Genomic DNA, 22,747 nt, shown 5'->3' with positions numbered 1-22,747 from the left:
ACACCACCCACCCACCTGGCAACCCTAGCTGGCCTGCTGCTTGATCAAAGACAAAATTCAGGCTTTCCTGTCCTTATGGACCTTTTGAACCTGAGTTACTGAGTTTTGTTCTCTGGGTTACTATTTCTTGTCATTGGTGGTACTTGAGATTAAATTGCACCAGTTTTAATGAAATATGCTTTCATATAACAAGTAGAGTACCTGTTACATTGGAAGCAATTTCAGATAGTGATAGCTGAAATAAAATATTCTGAAGGTGAAAGCTGAAGCTTAAGATGGGTGGAAATCTGCTAAGCATATTAGGAAGAATAATGCAGCCCTTCCATTTCAGCATACCAATTTTCTGATACTGTCAGGGAAAAAAACATATATAATGTATAGAAAGGAGAAAATTTCCTTAGCATTGGTGTATACTTGCAGCAATCAAAGTGAACAATTTGAGAAGGTCTTAAAAGTAAATACTGCTTTTATATAACCCAGACTAATGGCATATTAAATGCTATTAGCAGGCAGCCAGCTTAGCTTCTGAGTCTGACTAGGACTCTCAAGGAGAGCCATTCAAATCATTCCTCAGTCTTGAAGCTGGGTGACACAAGAACATAAGAAGAGCCCTGCTGGACCTGACCAGTGGTCCACCTATCCAGTCTCACACAGTGACCATTGGTCAACAAGGTAGATCCCAGTGGACAACCGTGTTGGTCTGAAGCAGTAGAACAAAGCAGGAGTCATGTTCACCTTTAAGACCAACAAAGTTTTATTCAGAACATAAGCTTTCGTGTTCTGAATAAAACTTTGTTGGTCTTAAAGGTGAACATGACTCCTGCTTTGTTCCATTGGCCAACAAGTTCCTTTGGAGGGCCAACAACAGGGCATAGAGGCTGAGGCCTTCCTTTTGTAGAATGTGGATTCAGATGTGAGATGCCAGGAAGGCAGGAATTGGGGAGTACAGATCAAAGGAACCCCAAGAAATTGCCTCATTCTGGATGATCTCCCAGAACAGAGATGAATTTCTTTATACCAATAAGGTGACCTAAAAGGCCAGAAGCGAGAACTTGACCTGCTTTGTTATCAAAATTGTATAAATATGTTATGTTTTGTGAAGGAAAGCTGAGGAAAAACCCAGGGAGGATGTTGGTATAGAGAGAATTGTTTTTCCTCCTGCTATCGATGGCAATAAAAGAATCTCTGGATCAACTCACTTAAGGCCTCTTGCAGTTGAGTCTCTTAAATTGGGCTGGGGCTCAACTCTTGGCCCTGATGGTGTGTGCAACACTTTGATGTTGCCTCCTACCACTGGGGTTTAGAGGATGAATGCCTCTGAACTTGGAGGTTCCCTTTAGTCACCATGGCTAATAGCCACTGGTAAACCAATTCTCCATTAATCGATCTAGTCTCCTTTTAAAGCTGTCTATGCCTGTGGCCTTCACTGTATCACTGGCAGTGAATTTCACATTTTAATCACTTGCTGTATAAAGATTTCCTTTTGTCCATCCTGAATCTATTGCCCATCAGCTTCATTGGATGCCCTTGAGATAGTATTCTGGGAGAAGAAGAAAAAGTTCTCTTTGTCAACTCTCCACTTTGTGCATAATTTTATAAACCTCTATCATGTCTCTCCCTTAGTCATCTCTTGTCTAAACTGAAAATTCCCAGTATCTTAGCCTTTTCCACATAGGGAAAGCGTTCCAACCCCCCAATCATCTTGGTTGTCTTCTTCTGTACTTTTTCCACCTCTATAATGTACTAAAACTATACATTACACAGTATTCCAAATGAGTCTGCATCATAGATCTATATAGAAGCTTTATAATATTGGCTCTTTTGTTTTCAATTGTTTTCCTAATAATCCCTAACACAAAGTCGACTTTTTTCACCATTGTGGCATACTGGGTTCACACTTTCATTGAGCTATGACCCCAAGATCTTTTCCCCTCTCTTGGTCTCAGCAAGTTCAGGCCCCATTAACCTATACTTGAAGATGGAATTTTTTTTTTTTGTCCCAATGTGCATCACCTTACACTTACCAACACTGAACTTTGCCATATTTTTGCCCACTCATTCAGTATGCAGAGATGCTCCTGGAGCTCTTCACAGTCAGCCACAGTTTTCAGTATCCTAAATAATTTTGTAGCATGTGTAAGCTTTGCTACTATACTGCTTACCTCTAGTTCCAGATCATTTGTAATAAATTAAATAGTACCTGCCCCAATACTGACCCTTGCCCCAATACTGATCCCCTTCTTACTTCCCTCCTTTGTGAGAACTTCCCTTTGCAGAAACCATGCTGATTTTTCCTCAGCAGGATTTGTTCCTTTATGTGTCTAATAATTCTATTTTTATTACAATTTCTACTAATTTGCCTGGAACAAACATTAGGCCAATTGGCCTGTGATTTCCTGGTTCCCTTTTGGACCTTTTTTTTTTTTAATGGTGTAACATTTAACTACTCTCCAGTCTTCTGGTACAGTGGCTGAATTTAGTGATAGTTTACATGTACAGGTTAGTAGATCAATGATCGCACATCTGAGTTCCCTAAGAACTCTTGGGTGTATGCCATCAAGACCTGGAGACTTAGCAGTTTTCAGTTTCCTCAATAGGTCTAAGAACTTCATCTCTGGTCACCTCAATCTGGCTGAGTTCTTCAGAATTTCTTGCTGAAAATAGGGACTGTGGTATGGGAATATGCCCCACACTTTCCACAGTGAACACAGAAACAAAAAAATTATTGAGCTTCTCTTCCATCTCCCCTTAACAGCCCCTTTATGCCTTGGTCATCCAAACATCCAACTGCTTCTCTGGCTGCTTTTCTCCTGCTTTGGATATATTTAAAGACATGTTTATAGTTTTTTCTTGATGTTTTTAGCAACATGCTCTTCAAATTCCCTTTTTGTAAACTTAATTATTGACTTACATTTCTTTTGCTAGAGCCTGTGATCCTTTCTGTTCAATTCATTGGGACAGATCTTCTATTTTTTAAAAAAGAAGCCTCTGTTTTTTATACCTTCCTTGACCTGTTGTTAAGTTATGCAGGTATTATTTTAGACTTGGCAGCGCCTTTCCTAACCTGCCTTCTACCTGGTCTTCAGTTAGTATGATTTTAAGTAGTTTCCAAGTACCCACTAGGGATTGGACTGCCTTGTGTTTCCATTTCACTTTCCTTTTTACTATCCCTCTCATTTTTTACTATCCCCCTCAAGTTCCCTCTTCTGAAATCAAATGTTACGTTGGACCAGTCTTTCTCACTGAGCCTTATCTAGCTATGGATAAAACTGGGAATAAAGAATCATAAAAGGTGCCTTAAACTGGAGAAGGAGCAGCATAAATATGTAATGTATAGATCAATATTACAACTAAGATATCTCTATTGCCAATAATCTGTCTGAAAATGCTTGTAAACTGGGATTCGGTAGGCATAATCTAAAAAAACCCAGCAGTATCAATAACATTTATTAGGACCAACCCAATTTGCCACAAATTTTAGATAAGCCTCCATACTTTCCAGGGGAAAAAAGCAAAACAAATAAAGGGGGGAAGAGTGTGTGGTATTGTTGAGAATGATGGAAAACTGCTCTCATTCGGTATATTGCTGCAGTCTTCAGATGGAACAGGATATTTTATGCACTGATTCCACATAGCCATTCACAAGAAGTGCTCTACACTATATTTCAGCTTTTCTTCTTCTCAAAATAGAAATGGCTTTCTCAAACAAGCAGCTGTTTTACTTTGCAAAATACATTAGAAGTTTATCATACACTTTGGGAGATGGCTATCGACCTTTCCCTGGATCGTTTCAACTTGGTAGACTCTTGTGCTGCCATGCTTCCTGGTTGCCATTTCAAAACAGTGTCATGTACTACCAATACGTTGCAGTTAAGAGAGAAGCCGCCGTCACAACACTTTGGTTCATTTCTGCATTGGATTTCATGCCAGCATTGTGCTGACTGGTAAGCATTCTCTAGAACTGTCAGCATAAGGTGTATCTGGAAAAGAAAAGCAATAAACACATTAATACGTGTTGCATATCATATTTTGTTTTACTTTACAAGGGCGCTGTAAAGATTACATGAGAAATCTTCAGTGGACTTTAGAGGGTGTAACTCTGTTTTGGATTGAATTGTTAATTACAGGTTCTAGTCTCTAAATAAGATGAAGGAAAATGCAGTAGGAATTAATACAACAGGTGCTTGTAACATTAGTTATGCTTCAAAGGTCTTTATTAGCAATTTGAATGCCAATGAAGCAAGATAGATATAAGGAATACCTGTTCTAGCTCCTAGAACATCTCACAGTGGCAGCTTACGTATATTTGTTAAAAGGGAGAAGAAATTAAGTCAAATAAGAACACAGTGCCAAATTAACCTTGTGGAATCTGTTGCAGTAGAACAGCTGCTAAGTGTTTCATTGGGAGGAAAGATATCATGCTACAGCCTGATCTCACCAGAACTCAGAAGCTACGCAGGATCAGTACTTGGATGGGAGACCACCAAGGGAAATTCTGAGAAGGGAAATGGCAAACCACTTCTTCTTCTCGCTTGCCTTGAAAACCCTTTGCTAGGGTCTCCATAACTCTTTTGCAGCAGCACATTGATGTAAGTAAGAATTTTATCAACACTTGGATGTCAGCCATGAAAAGCAAAAGGGCAAACATCCAGGTATATTCACAATATACAACCCTCAAGTGCTAGAGATTAACAGTAGGACATGTGTATGCAGGTATTATTTACTGATTTCTTTATCATGTTATATATTAATTCAGTTTCAGTTTCTGTTGGTGTCAAGTGGAACCATATTCCAGTTAAAATTTTTCTTGTCCACCCAATTGCAACTTTTTTTTAAGGGGTTGTACTTCTTGCCCAAGAAATCCTGCTTGTCAAGTTTCACATATGTAGGAGAATGGGTCCCTGTTTTACAGGCTAGAGAGCGTAAATCATATACAAGATTAAATGATTTGGGCTTATTCTCAATGAAAACCACAAGCAATAAAATTTGTCAACAGGGACTGCTTTCTTCTCTCACTATGGACTAACCACAACTTCTGAAATACTATCCTGATATTGAGAACACTCCCCTGTCCAAGTTCTTGGCCAGTAAGGAGATCTGCAGTGGAAGGGGAGAACTGAAGGGATTGCCTATCCCTCTTCTGACAGTGGGAATGTCCTTCCAGAGGTGAAAAATAGCCACTTTTGATGATTTATTGATTCAGTGCTTTCTGTCTGGTTCACATGATGTAGTGGTTAGAGAGTCAGACTAGAATCTCTCTCTCTCTCTTTCACCCTAACCTACTTGATAAAATTGGATAAAATGAGGCAGAGACAATAATGTACACCACCCTGAGCTCTTTAGAGGAAGGGAGGACAAGCATATACTAAATAAATGAATAAGATCTCTCTCTCTCTCTACTGACTCTTTCCTCACCTCCCTCAGAGCATACATACCAGAAATAAATATCTGTTTTGCTTTGATGACTTTCTGTACATAAATCCTCTTGAGGGGATACAACTGTTTCACCATGTTTTCTGACTAGCTGGGTTCTAGATGCGACAGCGCTTTTTTCATATAGTTTAATGAGCCTGAACTTTAATTGTCTATAAAATTGGGACCTTTGTCTCATCTTTCTGAAATCAGGATGCTGTCTTTGGTGAAAAGCAAAATCTTGGAGAACTACAATGCACTGAAATCCAGGCTGCATTCAAGGCATCATACCCAGCCAAAGATAAGGACAAATGCTCATGAGCCATTCTTTTAGGCAGGCTCACACCTTGTTCCTTGCTCCTCCTGGATTCTAAATCAGAATTTAACCCAGGCTTAGAACTATACTTGTGTGTAGAGATAAGCTAACCACTAAAACAGTATGCCTGCATTCATGCACCACAGGTAACCATTATAAATCCTCCTCTTACTTTCTTATGCAGAGTTTGTGCATAATTTTCCTTACCCACCACTAAGTGTGACGTGATCTGAATAGAACCAAAGAAATCTGGAAATATGTGTTGATTTAATTATCTATGTAGCTGGGGCGGCATTCACACATATTTAGAAACTGAGCTTCCTTTGTTCTATTGCAGTCATTCACAAGTAGATTTTTGCTTGTCTTTACAAGATAATCCTCTTGCAAAAGACAGCCATAGAGCTGTAATATGTGAATGCAACTAGAGTTCTTTTCTGTGTTCTGGGGGGGGGGGGCAGGCCATAGCCAGAAAATTTTGGGTGAGGGGGCTGTGGGACTTAGCTGCTTCTTCTCTCCAGTGGCCACCCTGGCTCCAGCAACAGGAGCCACTAAACAGAGAAGAGGCTTCCCTTCCCCTGAAGCTGAAGAGGAAAGCCCTCCTTCCTCACATGCGCCCCCTCAGAACGAAGGTGTGTGTACCCTTCCCACACTCTCTCGTCAATCTCAGGGCAGCAGCAACTGAGATGGCATCCTTTCCACCCCCCCTCCACATGCCCTGCCAACTCTTTCCTCGCCTCAGTCAGTCAGTCAGCTAATCAGCTGCCTGCTCTCTCTCTCTCTTTCTCTCCATGCCCTCACCACAGTCTTTCTCTCACTCCCTCGCCAATGCCAGGTGCCACATAGATGAAGTAGAGGGAAGAGGAGGAGAGCAAGAAGAGGAAAAAGGCAGCCAGCAGCAAGTGCTGGGGAAGCTGCCAGAGCCACTTCTGGTGAACATTTTTTTTTTCTGGCTTACTGGGGGGAAAACAGGTGCTATATGAACTAAACCTGCATTGGGCACAACATCGTGTGGATAGTCCCACATACAGCAGAGGTTTCCCTCCCAGATTTCTGTAAACTATGCAAAACTGAATTATTCAACAGGGCTTTTCTGCACAGGTATTAGAGTTGCACTATACACATGGTCCACAAACTTATCTGGATATATGATTAGGAACTGCGGTCTATACTGCTGTGTATTGCTTATTGTAAGTTATTAAATTTTTACACTGCTTAATGTGTCTTGTTAATCCTTATGCTTCAGTTCTTTCTAGGGGTTCAAGACTTCTACAACTGTAATGAATTGGTTATTGAACACTCCATTTTGTTGACTGTTCTGATTCAATATGTGTAATTTGCCTTGAATCCCCATAAGGAAGGCAAATAATAATAATAATAATAATAATAATAATAATAATACAGAACAAGGGGGAAAATCTTTGTGGGCAACAGACCCTATAGTTTAAAGATAGAACAAATGTACTTATTTGTTGATGGAAGATATTAAATACCTAAGAGGTGGCATCTGCAATTAAAAAGACCAAGCAGTAAGTGATGTGGAAGACCTCTGCCTCATACTCTGGTGAGCTGCTGCTGGTCTGAGTAGACAATACTGACCTTGAACTCCTTTGCATATTAGGCAACGCTCCTTTGCATATTAGGCCTCTGATGTAGACAATCCTCCTGGAGCTTACAGTAGGCTCAGTTTGGATTGCCAAGATGGGGGACTGTTTTCACGCATGCTCCAAGCATGGTGCGATGATGTAACTCGCAAGTGACGTCATTGCGCCTGCAACGTCGCGTGCCAGCTGCTCTAGGAGCTTTTGGGAAACTCTATGGTTTTCCTGGATGCTCTAGCAATTTGGGAGGGAAAACTTTCCCTGTCTGGGAAAACCATAGAGTTTTCCTGGAAGCTCCTAGAGTGGCCGGTGCACAACATCGCTGGTGCAGTGATGTCACTGTGAGTGATGTCACTGCACCAGTGACATTGGGAGAGGTTCCCCCCCCCCCGCTGGCCCAATGTGGGCCGGCGGGTTGGGAACCTCCGGGACACGGAAATCCCACCTGGCCCAGGAACATGGCATCCCTAGGACCAGTACTAAGAGCCCTGTAAGCTCTTGGAGAATTGCCTACATCCTGGATGTGTGGCCTAATATGCAAAGGAGTTCCTGCTACAAAAAAAGCCCTGGTCTGATTCAGTATAAGGCAGCTTCATGTGTTCAAACAACATTTCCTTATAAATATACATATAAAAGATGCCTTTCTACAACAATAGGTTTGCTTAGAACTAACAATAATCACATCTTTACCTCAGTTGGGTTTGGTAGGATAATCTCCCGAGTCTCCTCTGAGCAGAGAAGGCGCCCCACTGTGAGGGAATGCGTTGTCTGCAAAACTTCCTCTGCATCGATCTTTGTTTTCCTGGTGGGGTAGCAGGTCTGCCTTGCTTTGTGCTCGAACAGAGTGAAGCTGCAAGAATTGGAATTTCAAAAGGATGCTGTTATATTGAACACAATACAGCGACATTTTTGTTTGCTTTTAAAAATAGAAATCCAGCATTCAAAATTCAGTGTGGGAGGTGGGGGGAGGAATGAATAGGCTTAAATAGTCATCCTATTTTTCCTATTATTTTCTTGTTGAAATGAGCACGCTGAAGACCTATCATGCCATCTCTGTCTGCATCTTCTGCCCAGCCATAGGTGTGCGGAGTCTTTCACATCTGAGCTGGTACAGCACAGGCAGCACACTGCACATTTTATGGAGTTCGAAGCGCAAGGACGCCCGTGAGTCAATCTGGGACAGCTGCCTCTGTCATGTGGTGGTTCAATAACAGACCAAGGAATGCAGCAGACTGCAAATCTACATTAAATCATCATCATTAGTGTCATTAATATTCATTCCACTCTATAGAACAAACACAAAGGAGATATTTCTGCCTTGCAGTATAAAATTCGAGACAGGGTGGGCAGCAGGAGGGGATGAAGAGGAGTGTTAATATGGGAAGAATGTGAATCATGCTGAAATATGGAGAAACATGACTTTTTAATTCAAGTAGTCAGGTCTATATATTGAGCTTCCTTTTTTTTTAAAAAAAAATTCTAATTCTCATGGTACAAAGAACATGAGACTAAAATGCAGATTTAGTGGTCTCAGTTAGGACCCCAGCAGCCCAGTCAGAATCCTAATGTACTCATGTATTCATGAGAAGATTCTTCAACTGCTTTCATAAATTGCTGGGCTGAGGCAGGTCTCCTAGGATGACCCTGTAAGCCCCCCTTTTTTCTAACCCAGGGGAAAGGATATTGCATCTCATGAGTAACTACTGTTCAAGTCAAGACAGTCCATCACAAAACTAAATTAGAAATATTTGAAATATGATTTCATAAGAGTAGTATTATTAGACATTCTCTTTCATTGGAAAATAAAAACAAGGGCCCAGGGCAATTAGCAGGGCCAGTCCTAGACTATTTGGCATTCTAGGCAATGCTAACTTCTGGCATCCCCACCCCCTGCAAGTTACAATGAATCTATGAACCATCTGTGTGCATTGTAGGCTTGATACTTCTTTTCATATGCGTTGAGCAATTCTCACATCACATTAAATGTACGTACAAGCTGAATTTGTGACTGAAGCCTCCAGTTTCTCCAAGGATCAGTCCCCAGTTTCATTTGTCAAGCCAGCCTGTATTGGCTCTTTCTCACCATGCAGGTTGGGTATGTTTTCACAAGTAACATGTGAACTGGGCTCATGTGCCTTGATCTTCCAGGTGGGTTTTATTTATTTCTTTTAATATTTTTGTATTTATATGCGCAGGGGTGTGTGTGTGTGCGTGCTGACAGTGGGTCTCTCTCAACAGCCCCGCATGGTCCCCAAGCTCCCCCTGGCACACACCAACCCACCCAAACAAACACACAAGTGGTCATCAAAACTCCTGCAAAAAAGGTGACCTGCGGCTGCATCTATGGCAACATGAGCAACTGGGGACTCCACACACTCAAATGTACCCATGGGCACATCTGCCCAACAACTAGGGGAAAGCACGGCCATGGCACTCAGCCTAGAAAGTGACTACTGACTACTGACTAGAAAGTGACTACTGGTCAGTTTCTGATTGCCTAGACTAAGCATGCATCCTATTTAGGTGGAAGGATGGCACAGATTTTTTTTTTTTTAAATGAAATGCTTTCATCCCACCCCCCGCCACTTCTTCCCGGGGCGTCTTGTGCCTTTCGGGGGTCGAGAAATACAGCTGCAGCCACTTTCTCATGCCTTGATCTCTGGGAACCCCACAGGGGGGGCGAGGACAAGATTGCCTTACCTGCCACTCCTGCAGTAGCCAGTGCAATTCCTTCCTTGCCTCTCTCTGCTCCTGAGGTTTGGCTTCCTCCTGTCCCTCAGCAACTTTTCTTCCCTGCCTACCTCCCCTGCTGGCATCTGCTGTGCCACCACCAGCCTGTGAACACCCTTCCTTGCCACCATGGCCAGCTCTTCATGTCTGTGCACATGCTCTTCCGCAGCCAGGCAATGACATGTGCTGCTGCCAGCTGTCTCTGCTGCTGTTCCACAGGTGCAGCCCAGCGATGTGCTGTGCAGCTTACGGGGATGCGCAGAAGGGAAGCATCACATGGGGGACATCCGATTCAGTGCCTCCAAATGCCAGTGCCCTAGGCAATTATCTATTTTGCCTAGTGGCAGGGTTGGCCTTGGCAACTGGACTTCAGAAGCTACCTCAGAGCTCAATGTGAGTCAGCTGTGTAACCCACGTTCATTGCCAGACACGGTGAAACCTTGGAACACAGGAAAAGCCAGTGTATTGAAGTGCACACATTGAAGGGGAATAGGGTTGCCAGCCTCCAGGTGGGGTCTGGAGATACCCTGCTTTTACAACTGATCTCCAGCTGGTAGAGATCAGCTCCCCTGAAGAAAATGTCTGCTTGGAAGGGTGGACTCTATGGCACTGTACCATGCAGAGGTACCCTGCCCTCTCCTGGCTCCACCCCCAAAGTCTCCAGGTATTTTCCAACATAGACCTGGCAACCCTAAAGGAGAGTATGTTACAGGATAGCTTTGGTTTGTTTTGATTTTTATTTCAAGGGTATTGTAGCATTGGAAAAGGGCAGCCATGGGCAAAGCAATCAAGGGATTGCAACTCCTTTCCTACAAGAAAATACTAAAGTGTTTGAGACTTTTCAGTTTAGAGAAAAGACAAATAAAGAGGAAGGGAGTGACAGAGGTTAATAAAATTATGTGTGGTGTGAGAAAATGGATAGAGAGAATTTTTTCTCCCTCTATTGATGGACAATAGATAGAAAGGAAGCACTTCTCTCAGAGAGATTAGTAATGGCCACTAGTTTAGTTGGCTTTAAAAGGAATCAGACAAATTCATGAAGGGTAAGTCCATTAATACCTATTAGGCTAATGACTAAATGGAACTCCACATTCAGAAGTAGTAAACAACTTAATAGGAAACCGGAACAGAAGGAAGCTTTTATTTCTGCATGCTGATTGTAGGCCTTCCAGGGGTATCTAATAAGCCACTGTATGAAACAGGAAGCTGAACTTGATGGACCATTGGTCTGACACAGTGCGGTTGCTTTTATATTCTTAATTGTATTGTGTTAATTCTTGTTCTTAATTGTATTTTGTTAATTCTGTAACGCACCTTGAGAATTCCTTAAAAGGAATTAGAGATTTTCTAAACAAACAAACATTCTGTGATTCTTCTCCACTAAGCAACTCCCACAAGCTCTTGCATATTTGAGATTACAGATCATGGGGTTTGTCTTCTGAGATGATGGTGCCTCCTTCACTGCTCTCTTTTTGTTATACATTTCTCATCTCTGCTATTTTCTCCGGACCGCCTTTGATTTTGCAGCCTCATGATGCCTGTTAAAGCAGGGTTAGAAACCTCTCTTTGGCATGGAAAAACTCCACTGTTAAAAATTCTATTGCTAATAAACCTGGGTAAAAAAGAGGGCATTTCTTTCCCAGAAGTTTTTCCTGTCCAACTAATTTACCTTTTAACATGTAACATAAATATATGCATCATATACATGTAACATATATATACGCAATGAATTGGACAGGAAAAGTTGGACAGGGAAAACTTCTGGGAAAGAAATGCCCTCTTTTTATGTTACTGTTTTATGGTTTCCCACGCTAATGCAACCCAGATCAAAGTTTTTCTGAATTTGTTGGTTTTACTATTCTGTTATTGGATTTTAACTTTGTCCCACTATTCCAAACCCCACCAGTAATATGTGGCTCTTCTTACTGTACCTCATTCCTCGTCTGAAGAAGTGTGCATGCACTCGAAAGCTTGCGTTCTGAATAACACTAAGCTGGTCTTAAAGGTGCAATTGACTCCTATCAGGGTAAAGGGTTAGAGACCCAGATGGCATACCTAAATGATCGTGAATTAGTAAAGACATGCCTCTGAAAGGATTAACTTGCAAATGAGAAGCATATTGTTCTGTTAAATTAAGTACCTTTTGTAATCTGCATTGATTCTTCTTGCCCTCTGGTTTTACCCTCTACAGTGAGCCAACAAAAACAAACCAGTTTTTGTAACTGCATGCATTTAGAAACTGAAATGCCATTACCTCTTTGGAGCTGAGTGCTTCATTTTCTGGAATAGGTACTATTGGATGAGTGGGCTGAAAAGGATTGAAATGTCATGAATGTTAACTTGAGGCCCAAGTAACCCAAACTGGCACACCATGAAAAACACCTGACATATTGAAACTCAGGCCAATGTGATAAACATTGGATTTATATTCCACCCTCCACTTAAGAGTCTCAGAGCGGCTCACAATCTCCTTTATTTCCCTCCCCCACAACGGACACCCTGTGAGGTGGGTGGGGCTGAGAGGACTCTCACAACAGCTGTCCTTTCAAGGACAACCTCTGCCAAAGCTATGGCTGACCCAAAGCCATTCCAGCAGGTGCAAGTGGAGGAGTGGGGAATCAAACCTGGTTCTCCCAGATAAGAGTCCGCACACTTAACCACTACACCAAACTGGCTCTCCAATGTTCAGCTTTTACAAACAGGTCTCCATTATCCCACTTCATCATCTGGTGTTGGAGAAATTCTGTTATTAGAAAAATGTCCTTAGTATAATCCATTTATTGGCACAAAGATCCAGGGAGTGTGGGTATACAGTGATAGACACACATATACACACCATGGACACACATCTCTCAGGGTCAGGCAATCTGATGCCAAGACTACTGAGAGCCAACATGGGCCCCCTGACAAGGATTCCATCTGAGGCCCCCCACAAGACCCTGATCCAAACCAAATATCATAATAAAACAAATCAATTGGCTGGCTGTTACCCCACATCTATAATAATACAAGAATCTGCATGTCATTTGTGGCAGGCCTGTCTCATCATAAAAATAAAACGAGGAATTTCAGAACTGGCCACCACCTTCCGGGTGATCATAGGAATCCCAGGGCCAAAAATGAATGGAATTGGAATTCCTTGCCTCTTTGCAAAATCTGGCTGTGCAGGTGCTGAGTGGAACTGAAGAAAAAAACATAGACTGGTGGAAATGATGACCTTTGTAGGAGGCTGCATCCTGGCAAAGACTATAGCAGGGGTGGCCAAACTTGCTTAATGTAAGAGCCACATAGAATAAATGGCAGATGTTTGAGAGCCACAAGACAGGGAGGGAGGGAAGGCAGGCAGGCAGACGGAAGGAAGGAAGGAAGGAAGGAAGGAAGGAAGGAAGGAAGGAAGGAAGGAAGGAAGGAAGGAAGGAAGGAAGGAAGGAAGGAAGGAAGGAAGGAAGGAAAACTGTATAAGAGGTGATCAAGAAGGAAGGAGGGAAAATGGCAATAGGCTGGGAAGGATAGGGTTCTCCCCTGTGAGTCTTCATGGATTCCCCACTAGTATGAATAGAATAATGGAACAGATTCAGTTTGATGTATCTTGGCTGAACATTATCTTACATGCTTTCTACTTCCAAGCCAGAAGATATTTCAAGAGCAGGCTGGAGATAGAAGCTTATTATTTTCTCTTATAGAATTAACACTGTATATGTAGATGATTCAAAGATGGTGAAAGGACTGAAAAAGTAGTAAATGCTCCTAGAAGTAACATGTTCAGTATAGCAGTGGGATGTGGCATAGAGTTAAAGCATCTGTTCTGTGCACAAAAGTCCAGGTTCAATCCCTGGCATTTCCAACTAAAAATGATCAAGTTGTAGGTGATGTGAAATTTACTTGAGACCCTGTAGAGTGAGCCACTACTAGTCAGAATAGACAATACTGGCCTTGATAGGCCGATGGTATGACTCAGTAGTCCTTTTCAATCATTACAATTTTGGCACTCACACTTTTCATACCAGGAAAGTGCGCATCACATTGTTAACACTTTGTGTGAACCGGGCACGTGATTAGAAATCTAGGTTTACTGCAGATATGTGTTGATGTGTATCAAAGCTTTAAAGTACATGCATTGTCCTAACCATATCATATGGCAATCATGGATATAGAGGGGATCACAGGTAGCATGCTCTACCAGTTTGTTAGTTAGGAGTGCCAGAGCCATAATGACTGAAAAGGGCTACTATATAAGTCTTCATTTGTTTAAGAAAGAAATAGGGGACATTAAGAGCTATCTGGCCCATTACAAAAAGGAAGTATGCCCCGTGAAACGGTAAAATATATGGCTTAATTTTGAAAAACTATAATCTCAGCCATCTTTCTCAACCAGCTATTGTTTGTTGTGTTTCTTGACACAGAAGCTGTGGCTAACAGCGATTGCATAACAGATTAATTAGGCCTTTTTTATCATAAAAGAGTGAGATGTGTTTGTGTTCAGAATTTTTATGGTTCTATAGATAACCTGCTGTCAAACCTTTAATCTGGGGCTTTCTGAAGAGTGTTTATAGTGTGCTCTTTTCAGTCCCGGTAGGAGCTGTATATCAAGACTGACAGAGTAAGCCTACCAATCACAGTTGGCTAAAACCATAGCAACCAACTGTGCGTGTCTTTGTCTTCTTATTATATTGGCTTGCTTAATTCTTTTGTCTCTTTTTAAACAATAACATGCTCCAGACATTTAAGACATACAAGATCTATTTCTTCCTGACAAAAGATGGAAAAATGCAATTAATGTATGCAAACTGTGGAATTAATGTATGCAAAGTGTGTGCAATAGTTTTTAAAGCTTGTCACAAAAAAGTGAACTTTGGCTGAGTCCAGACCACCATCTCAGGGTGGCAGTGTGCTGACCCAGAAGTGAGCCAGCAGAAAGAGGGCACCCTGGGGGAGTATCCTAATGTTCACGTGCCCTGTCTGCTGTTCCCTGGGTGCTTTCCAGGTGCTTCCCAGCTGTCCAGATGGCTGGGGAGGTGCCTCAGAGGCACCGCAGCAATTAGGTACCAGCAATTAGGTACCACTGACTTTTTGAGCCAACTCCAGGTGAGTCAGGGACAGGTCAGGGGCAGAAGCAGGATGGCAGGCAGACGTGCATGTGTGGAGGGGATTTTTTCATGTACATGCCTGCCATCCCTGGGGCAGCTTTTGCTTTTAGGGACATTTTTGCTTTGTTTTATAGTGGTTTCTTTAATTGCCCTTCTAAACTTGCAAAAGCTTTTCCAAACTCTATTTTGAAGCTAGGGCAAAGTCTCACCTGCTTGTTGAATGTGGATGCTTCCTTTGTCTAGCACCTTGTAAATATGCTATAGATTCCTTCCATAGGTGTTTTGCTGATTGTTGAAATGTTCCTTTTCCCTGCACCTAGATAGGTGTGAATCATCTGTAAGCTGCTTCCAGCCATCATTCATAGGTTCTTGGTTTCAATTATCTTTCTATGCTCTACGCTCTGGGATATGAGGAAAGGCTGAAGAGTTTGGTAGTATTCCATTTAGAAGAAAGTCAACTAAGGAGGAATACAATAGAGGTTTAAAAAATTCTGCATCAAATAGAGAAAGTGGACAGAGCGTTTTCTCCCTCTCCTATAATACTCAGGGGAATCCAACTAAATTAATAGGCAATAGGTTTAGGACAAACAAAAATACTTTACTCAATAAGTAGTTAAATTATGGAATTCATTGCTAGTGGATGCAGCGATGGCCACAAGCACAGATGACTTTAAAAGGAGGTTATACAAAATCTCAGATGAGGATTCCATCAGTGGCTACTGGCCATGGTGAATAAAGAGAACCTTCGTACTGAGAGGCAGCACATCTCAGAAACCCACTGCTAGGAGGCAATGTCATGGGAGAGCCTTGACCTCCACACCCTCTTTGCTGGCCTTCCAGAGCAACTGATTCATGAAAGAGCACACTGGACTAGAGGGACCACCGGTCTGATCCAAGTTCTTCTAATGTTCTTACTGGCCGCTCTGGCTCACTCTCTCCTTGGCTTCACAGAATACACCTGCCAGCCAATAAGAACATTTTCTGCATTGTGCAGGAGGTTGGGCTAGATGGCCCTGGAGGTCCCTTCCAATTCTGATAGATTTCGGTCCCTCTGCAATGTTTAAGTAATTGGCTCTTTTGTTTGGAATAGAGGACCAGCAGCTTGGTTTTGAATGGAAGTTTAGTGGAGCCAGAATTGAGCCAAAAGGACTGAACTTCCCGCTCTTTTGCTGATTGAATCAGGCTGCATAGTCTGAAATCACCCGGGAAGTAGTCTAAGGCATTTGAGAATCCTGTTTGCATTTGTGTGTGTGACTCCAGGCAGTTTGTATTTTCTATTTCTTTTGTACCTGCTCCCTTTTTTAAATATGTTTTGCCATTTTAAAAGCCATTACATTTCTGATTTTAGTTTTATAATAAATATCTCCTTCCATTATGGATATAAGGCAGTGTTCTTCATATTCTGACTACCAACATCCATGCTACACTACACTAGCCAGGTTGCATGTATGTAAAGAGCAGTTTCATTATACAGTCATATTTTATGACAATCTCCTCTCTGTTAAGTAGCTACCATATGTTCCGTTCATTACAAGGAAGATTTTAGCAATCCAAATTCCCCAAACCCTGCAGAACCCTAGGGTTGTATCTGCCATACCTAATATGCATGGAAGGGATTTAAAAAGCAATCATAATCTGCATTATCAGAGAAACAGGGCGGGGGCTCTAGATTAGGAAAAAAAATTCCAACAATCGTTATTTCCTTTCGGAAAACTGTAACAAGGAGGCCGATGCAATTTTTTTAAAAAATATCCCATTGTTTTCCAGAAATAAGAACACACCTGGCCTAACCTGGGACTGCCAGGTCGTCATTAATTTAACAAACTGCCTCCCCCTGACTCCAGTATCATAAACCCAAAGGATGGTCTCTTCCTCCAACTTGTGACGATTCAAAATGACTCTGGAACTCCTGCTATGGTGGAACGTGGGGCAAGGAATCATGGTGACAACAACATATGCATCAACTGAGTTGCAGCACATGACAACACACTGACTACCCATGCAGCTATATGACAACCCACAAGCAGTCCTGTGAGAGCACACAAAACAAAGCCAATTTAGAATTATTGATGGAAAGCAATCTTTTATTCTGAACATTTGCACATCACCCCCAGCCCCTGACTGCTGGCACAGACAACATCTCCAATGGATGGACCAGAGTATACCAGCCATGAGATGCTAAACTCACAACCTTGTACTTTGACCATCATGGCTTGTTTAAGAGCATCTGCCCTGCATTGCTGGTATGAACCAGCCCCCAAACAAAAGCCTTTTGATGATTCACATTAATGGAAACTTACTGTAGAGCATTAAATGACCCCTGTTTTTTCACAAGGTTAATCCACAGTGTTCTCTTGGGAGAACCTTTGAAAAAAAGCTTTCAGAGTGAAGAATCACCTTTTTTTGTTGTTCAAAAGCGACTGAAATTTGTGCACGACTTCTACATGGGAAGGTGTTCTTTGCTCGAGGTCATTTCTGCTTACTGAGTCTCATTACGTACTGGTCTAATGAATATTAATGCAATGAAAAGGTAATCTGGTTAATTCAGACCCTACAGTATTAGGCAGAGATTCATTTCTGAATCAATGCGAGATAGTAACTGGAAATGAGATGCTTCCTGGCTATATTTCATTGATGCTGAAAACTGAATTCTTTCTAAAAATGCATAATCATATAAAAGATTTTTAAAAAGAGATGCTCATGAGGCAGAGAGGTACAGGTGTTAGTTCTGTCGCACAGAACTTAAATAGCCTTAAAAGACAAGATGAATCAGAAGGAAGTTAAACATGTCACATAAATTTGACATTTATAGGCATCCAGCCTTTTTCTAATCGCTAGTTTATAGTTCAACCTCTGTGATCCAATACTGGCATTAGAGTGTTAGAAGATTACTTACCTTTAACAAGGTACCCCCAGCACACTTTCCCTTTTCCCCAAATCTAGTCCACATTCTGAGAAGCATACAAGGTTCCCCATTTGTCAATTTGATCCATGTGCAGCCCTCTGAGGTAGGACAGGTGCAAGATAGTCCTGTCTGACAGCCTGATCATCTAGCAAGCTTCAAGACTGGAAGAATCTGATTCTTCCCCAAGCTTGAAGGCAAGAACAGGTATGATGATGATAATACATCTCTGTCCACCTAGAATATGTAAACTGTAGGCTTGTACAGCCTCCCTTTGCATCAGAAGCAAGAAGGGAAGGGAAAAGGAGGGTAGTTTTTCCATCTCTGCTGGTTGCAGAGATTTTCTGCTCTGTAGCATTTTAAAGGGTAAAAATGTGCCCCTCTTTCAGATGCCTGACCGTTACCACAACTCAATGAAGGCTAAAGGGTTAACTTCTCCTTCCCTTCTCCTGCATGGCCTTGAAAACGCAATTCACATTTCTAATAACCAGGTCCATAGCTGTGGGGGTCTACCCCTGACTTCTTGGCAGGGCCCCCAACTAAGGGCCCCCAACCTGCTACCTTCCCTCCCTGCCACCATGGCCTTATCCCTACCCCCTGACTCAAATCATATGGAAAGGTATGTAGAAGCAGCCCTCAACCTCCCTGCACCATTTAAAGTGCCTACTAACTAGCTGATCAGCTGGTTGGTGGGCCCTTTAAATGGCATGGGTAGGCTGGGGGCTGCCTCTACACACTCCTCCCATATGATTTGAATAGTGGGGGGGGGAGGCAGCAGCCCTCAGGCTATAGTGGAGGAGCCAGCAGTGGGGAGGGAAGGTCAGTTGGGGGTCCTGACTCCGGCCTGCTGGCCCTGCCTTTCTCCCCCCTCCTGCCTGCCCAGTAGGAGGGGAGAGGTAGAGGCCATGGGTTTTCTTCTCACAGCCAGCTGTGAAAGCAGAAAGACTCACTCAGGGACATAGGCAAGATTTTTAGGTGTGTGGAAGGGCTTTTTAAAAATTTGAGTACCCCCCCCCCAAAAAAAAATTTTTTTTAAGTCCTCTGAGTAAAAAATCTTGGCTATGCCCCTGCTAATAACAGTCATGTACAGCTATTTTATGATAAGATCCAGGGGGGGGGGGTCTGGACAAAGAGGTGCCAGAACTCTCAAGAAGGAAATAAAGGAGAAACAGGATTCTCTGAAACAATATTATTTTAATATACTATGGTCTTGCCTCTTCTTTAAAGGCCAAGGTGTTCCCTGCCAAGGCCGTGGGGGCCTGGGCACAGGAGAGGAACTGGCTGGGAAATGCAGCCAAGTAGCTACAGCTCAGGGGCTGCAATCCATGCTGTGCTCACCTGGGAGTCAGTGTATGGAGCAGCAGCCAGGGTGCACTACTGCTGGGGGAGAAAAGCCTCCTTTTCTCCCCCAGCAGTAGTGCAGTTGATTTTCTCTCTCTTGCCTAAACCTGCCTAGACTCTCCCTGGGCTCACAGCTTGTGCCTCACCCTTGGTGAGAGCAACAAGTCCCCTGTGCTGTCTAGCTACTTCCCTACTCACCCACTGGGCATCCCCTCATTTAAATCTTTTTTTTTAAAATTAATATTTTTGTGTCTTCACAAGTAACATCATGCTCCCCCAGTGCCCCTCATAAACATTTTTTTGAGAATTCTGTTTCCACAAAGAGGTTCCAGAACTCTGTTCTGTCACGTTCCCCCAGGGGAAAAAGCCCTGATATGATCTATCTCAAACATTGCTTTTCCCCCCACAGCAGACTGCCCAGGATGGATAGTTCTCTCACCTTGTTATACAAAGTATTGTGACGGTAAGGACTATAAGAATTGTCATAAGTATCAGCAAAGATGGAACCCAAATGACTGAAGGGTCCAGGAGTTAGCAAATCAGGATGAGAGATGACCTGTGGGTGTAATGGGAACAGTTGGAAAGTTTGGTTTAGTAGGGAAAAAAGGATGGGAAAGAGTTGAATCCTGGAATAAAAAGAAGTCGATGAAGAGATTGGTTAGTGGATGACTTGAGATATTTGAGCAGATTCACTTGCATTACAGCAGAGGAACTATGATTAGCTTGCTTAATAATTATGAGGTGTATGATCTGACTGTCATTAATACAGTTAATATGTAGCAGATTATGGACAGACAATTCATTATGATTTGGGAAAAATGCCTTTATTTTTTATTTTTTTAAAAAAACCCCTCTAACTTAGAACCTGCTAAGGTACTTCATTGGTACTTTTTGAGTGGACACGTTAAGTAGCTTGATTTGTAGAGAAACAGTAAGTATTGATGCTACAGAAATAGTTATGGAACATCTAGCTTGTTGACCTTGTTTTTAATTCCAATTTAGCAAGCCTCATTTGTGGCTTGTAAAAGATAAACTACTGTTATAGATTTAGGACACTGAACAAAATACAGAAAATTACTTGACGAAAGCTGGCTACCTATTTTAACTTGTGCTTCCACAAAGAGTAAAGTCTTGCTTACAACTACTGTTGCATCTGTGGTGGATTGGGGCCACTTTGTGGACTATGTTTTTCCTAGGCTTGCCAGATTCAGTTGGGAATATCTGGGGACTTGGGGGGGTGGAGCCTGAGGAGGGTGCAGTTTGGGGAGGAGAGGGACTTCAGCAGGGTATAATGCCATAAAGTACACCTTCCAAGGTGGCCATTTTCTCCAGCTGAACTGCTCTGTCTCACCTGGAGATCAGTTGTAATCCCAGATATCCAGCTACCACGTAGATGTTGACAACCCTTGTTTTCTCCCTCTCCATTTTACTCATTTATGCCTCTACCAGCTTTCCAGCAAATTTTATGTATCTGATGAAGTTGCCTATAAAAGCTCATACCAGAAAACATGGCTATTCTTTAGATCACTTTGTCATGTTTGCTTCAACAAACTCTGGAAGGGTGCATCTTCTGCCAGGGTGGTCTCAGACATCTCAAAGTACTGAGTACAGCCCTATCATTTCTTATTGAATTTTAAATCAGCGTTTCTCTTAGGGGTAAAACTGAGCAGGCCAAACACAGTTTACCATCTGGCCTAGTCAACTGAATAACTAATGACATTACAAATGTAATAAAAGCAACAATTAAAAAATAGGACAAGAAGGGATCACTGATAGAATGCAGGATGGAACAAACAACAAAAACCCTTCAACCACTGGTGGAAGACAACAACAGGAGAGAACAGGAGAGTTTGTTTGGAGAGAGAGTCCCAGAGTTTTGGTTCCATGACTGAGAGGGGTCTCTCCCAGGCTGCCATACCTACTTGAGCTCAGAAGAGAGGGGCACCAGAAGATGGGGCCTCAGAAGATGACAGTAGAGGTTGAGCAGTTTGCGTATAATCAACACCAGCACCATGGTGCCTCAGTAGGGCCTCAGAAGATGACAGTAGAGGTTGAGCAGTTTGCGTATAATCAACACCAGCACCATGAATTATGCATAGAAACAGATTGGGATCCAGTGAATATGGGCCAAGATTGGAGTGATATAGTCCCACTCCAGAGCATGCTGTAGAAACTGAAGTTTCTAAACACTTTTCAAGAGCAGCCCCACAAAGAGTAATCTAATTGCAGTAATCTAATATAGATGTAACCAGGGCATGCACCACAGTGACCAGATTGTATCTTCCCGGGAAAAGCTGCAGCTAGCTAACCAGTTCAACCTAGTAAAAGACATTTCTGTTCACAGTTGCCACCTGCTTATCCAGCAGTAGGCCTAGGTCCAAGACTGCCTCCAAAGTACAGAATTTTCCATCAAAGAGTGCAGTCCTATCAAGAAGAGCTGACATCTTATGTCCCAGGCCAGACCTTCCACCTACTATTAGCACTTCTATCTTGGTAAGATTAAGCTTCAGTTTATTAGACCTCATCTACTCCAAAACTGCTTCCAGATGGTTCAAGTTTTCTATAGCCTCCCTCAGATTGGGAAGAAGCATTAGATAAAGCTGAGTATCATCTGCATATTGGTGACAACCCAGCTCAAATTTCCAGATGACCTCTGGGTGAGAGTTTCTATGCAGATCTCAAAAAGCGCAGGGGACAAGGTGGAGCCTTGCAGGACCCCATAGGACAAGATCAAAGGACTGAGAGTAGCAGTCCCCTAGCACTGCCTTCTGAAACTTACATTCCAGATAGCACCAGAACTACCACCAGGGCTTTTCTTGTAGCAGGAACTCCTTTGCATATTAGGCCACACACTCCTAATGTAGCCAATCCTCCAAAAGCTTACAGTAGGCCCTGTAAGCTCTTGGAAAATTGATTACATCTGGGGCAGGGTGTGTGTCCTAATATGCAAAGGAGTTCCTGCTACAAAAAAAGCTCTGATTACCACAAAACAGTTCCTCCCAATCCCTATTAAATGGTATTGAAAGCAACTCAGAATTCTAGGAGAACCAACATAGTCCCATAACCAAGCCTGAAACCAGACTGGAAAGGATCCAAACAATTTATCCAGGAATAAGGATGGGCATGAACAGGAAAAATATGGTTTGTGTCAGTTTGTGGTCCCAGGTTGCTGCAAATCAAACCACTCAATGGCCCCACAAACTCCATTGAAAGGGACCACAGTCCCTTTAAGCAGGGTTTGCAGAAAGCCTGAAAAATAGCTCAGCTATTTGGGGCTTTCTTGTGGACTCCACAAGAAAGCTTGACTACACTTTAAAGGGACTGCACAAGGAAGGTTCCCAAAACTGCTAAGTAGTGGAGA

General features: G+C 42.5%; 1 protein-coding gene across 1 annotated transcript in view; it reads right to left on the bottom strand.

Moving 5' to 3' along the window:
* Positions 1-3,649: 3,649 nt before the first annotated feature.
* The window catches only part of MLIP (muscular LMNA interacting protein), a 112,621-nt gene continuing 93,523 nt past the window's right edge, over positions 3,650-22,747 (bottom strand). The window contains exons 13-16 of the mRNA XM_060235162.1: positions 19,826-19,942; positions 12,311-12,364; positions 8,017-8,176; positions 3,650-3,980 (exon numbers count right to left, since the gene is read on the bottom strand). Coding sequence (XP_060091145.1) covers positions 8,018-8,176; positions 12,311-12,364; positions 19,826-19,942 — 330 coding nt within the window. The 3' untranslated portion in view covers positions 3,650-3,980; position 8,017. The remainder of the gene's footprint in view (positions 3,981-8,016; positions 8,177-12,310; positions 12,365-19,825; positions 19,943-22,747) is intronic.

Source organism: Heteronotia binoei, chromosome 1 (genome assembly GCF_032191835.1).
Source record: "Heteronotia binoei isolate CCM8104 ecotype False Entrance Well chromosome 1, APGP_CSIRO_Hbin_v1, whole genome shotgun sequence".
Classification (NCBI taxonomy): Eukaryota; Metazoa; Chordata; class Lepidosauria; order Squamata; family Gekkonidae; genus Heteronotia; species Heteronotia binoei.
The sequence above is the reverse complement of the archived record's forward strand: the minus strand, read 5'-3'. Positions and strand labels throughout refer to the sequence as shown.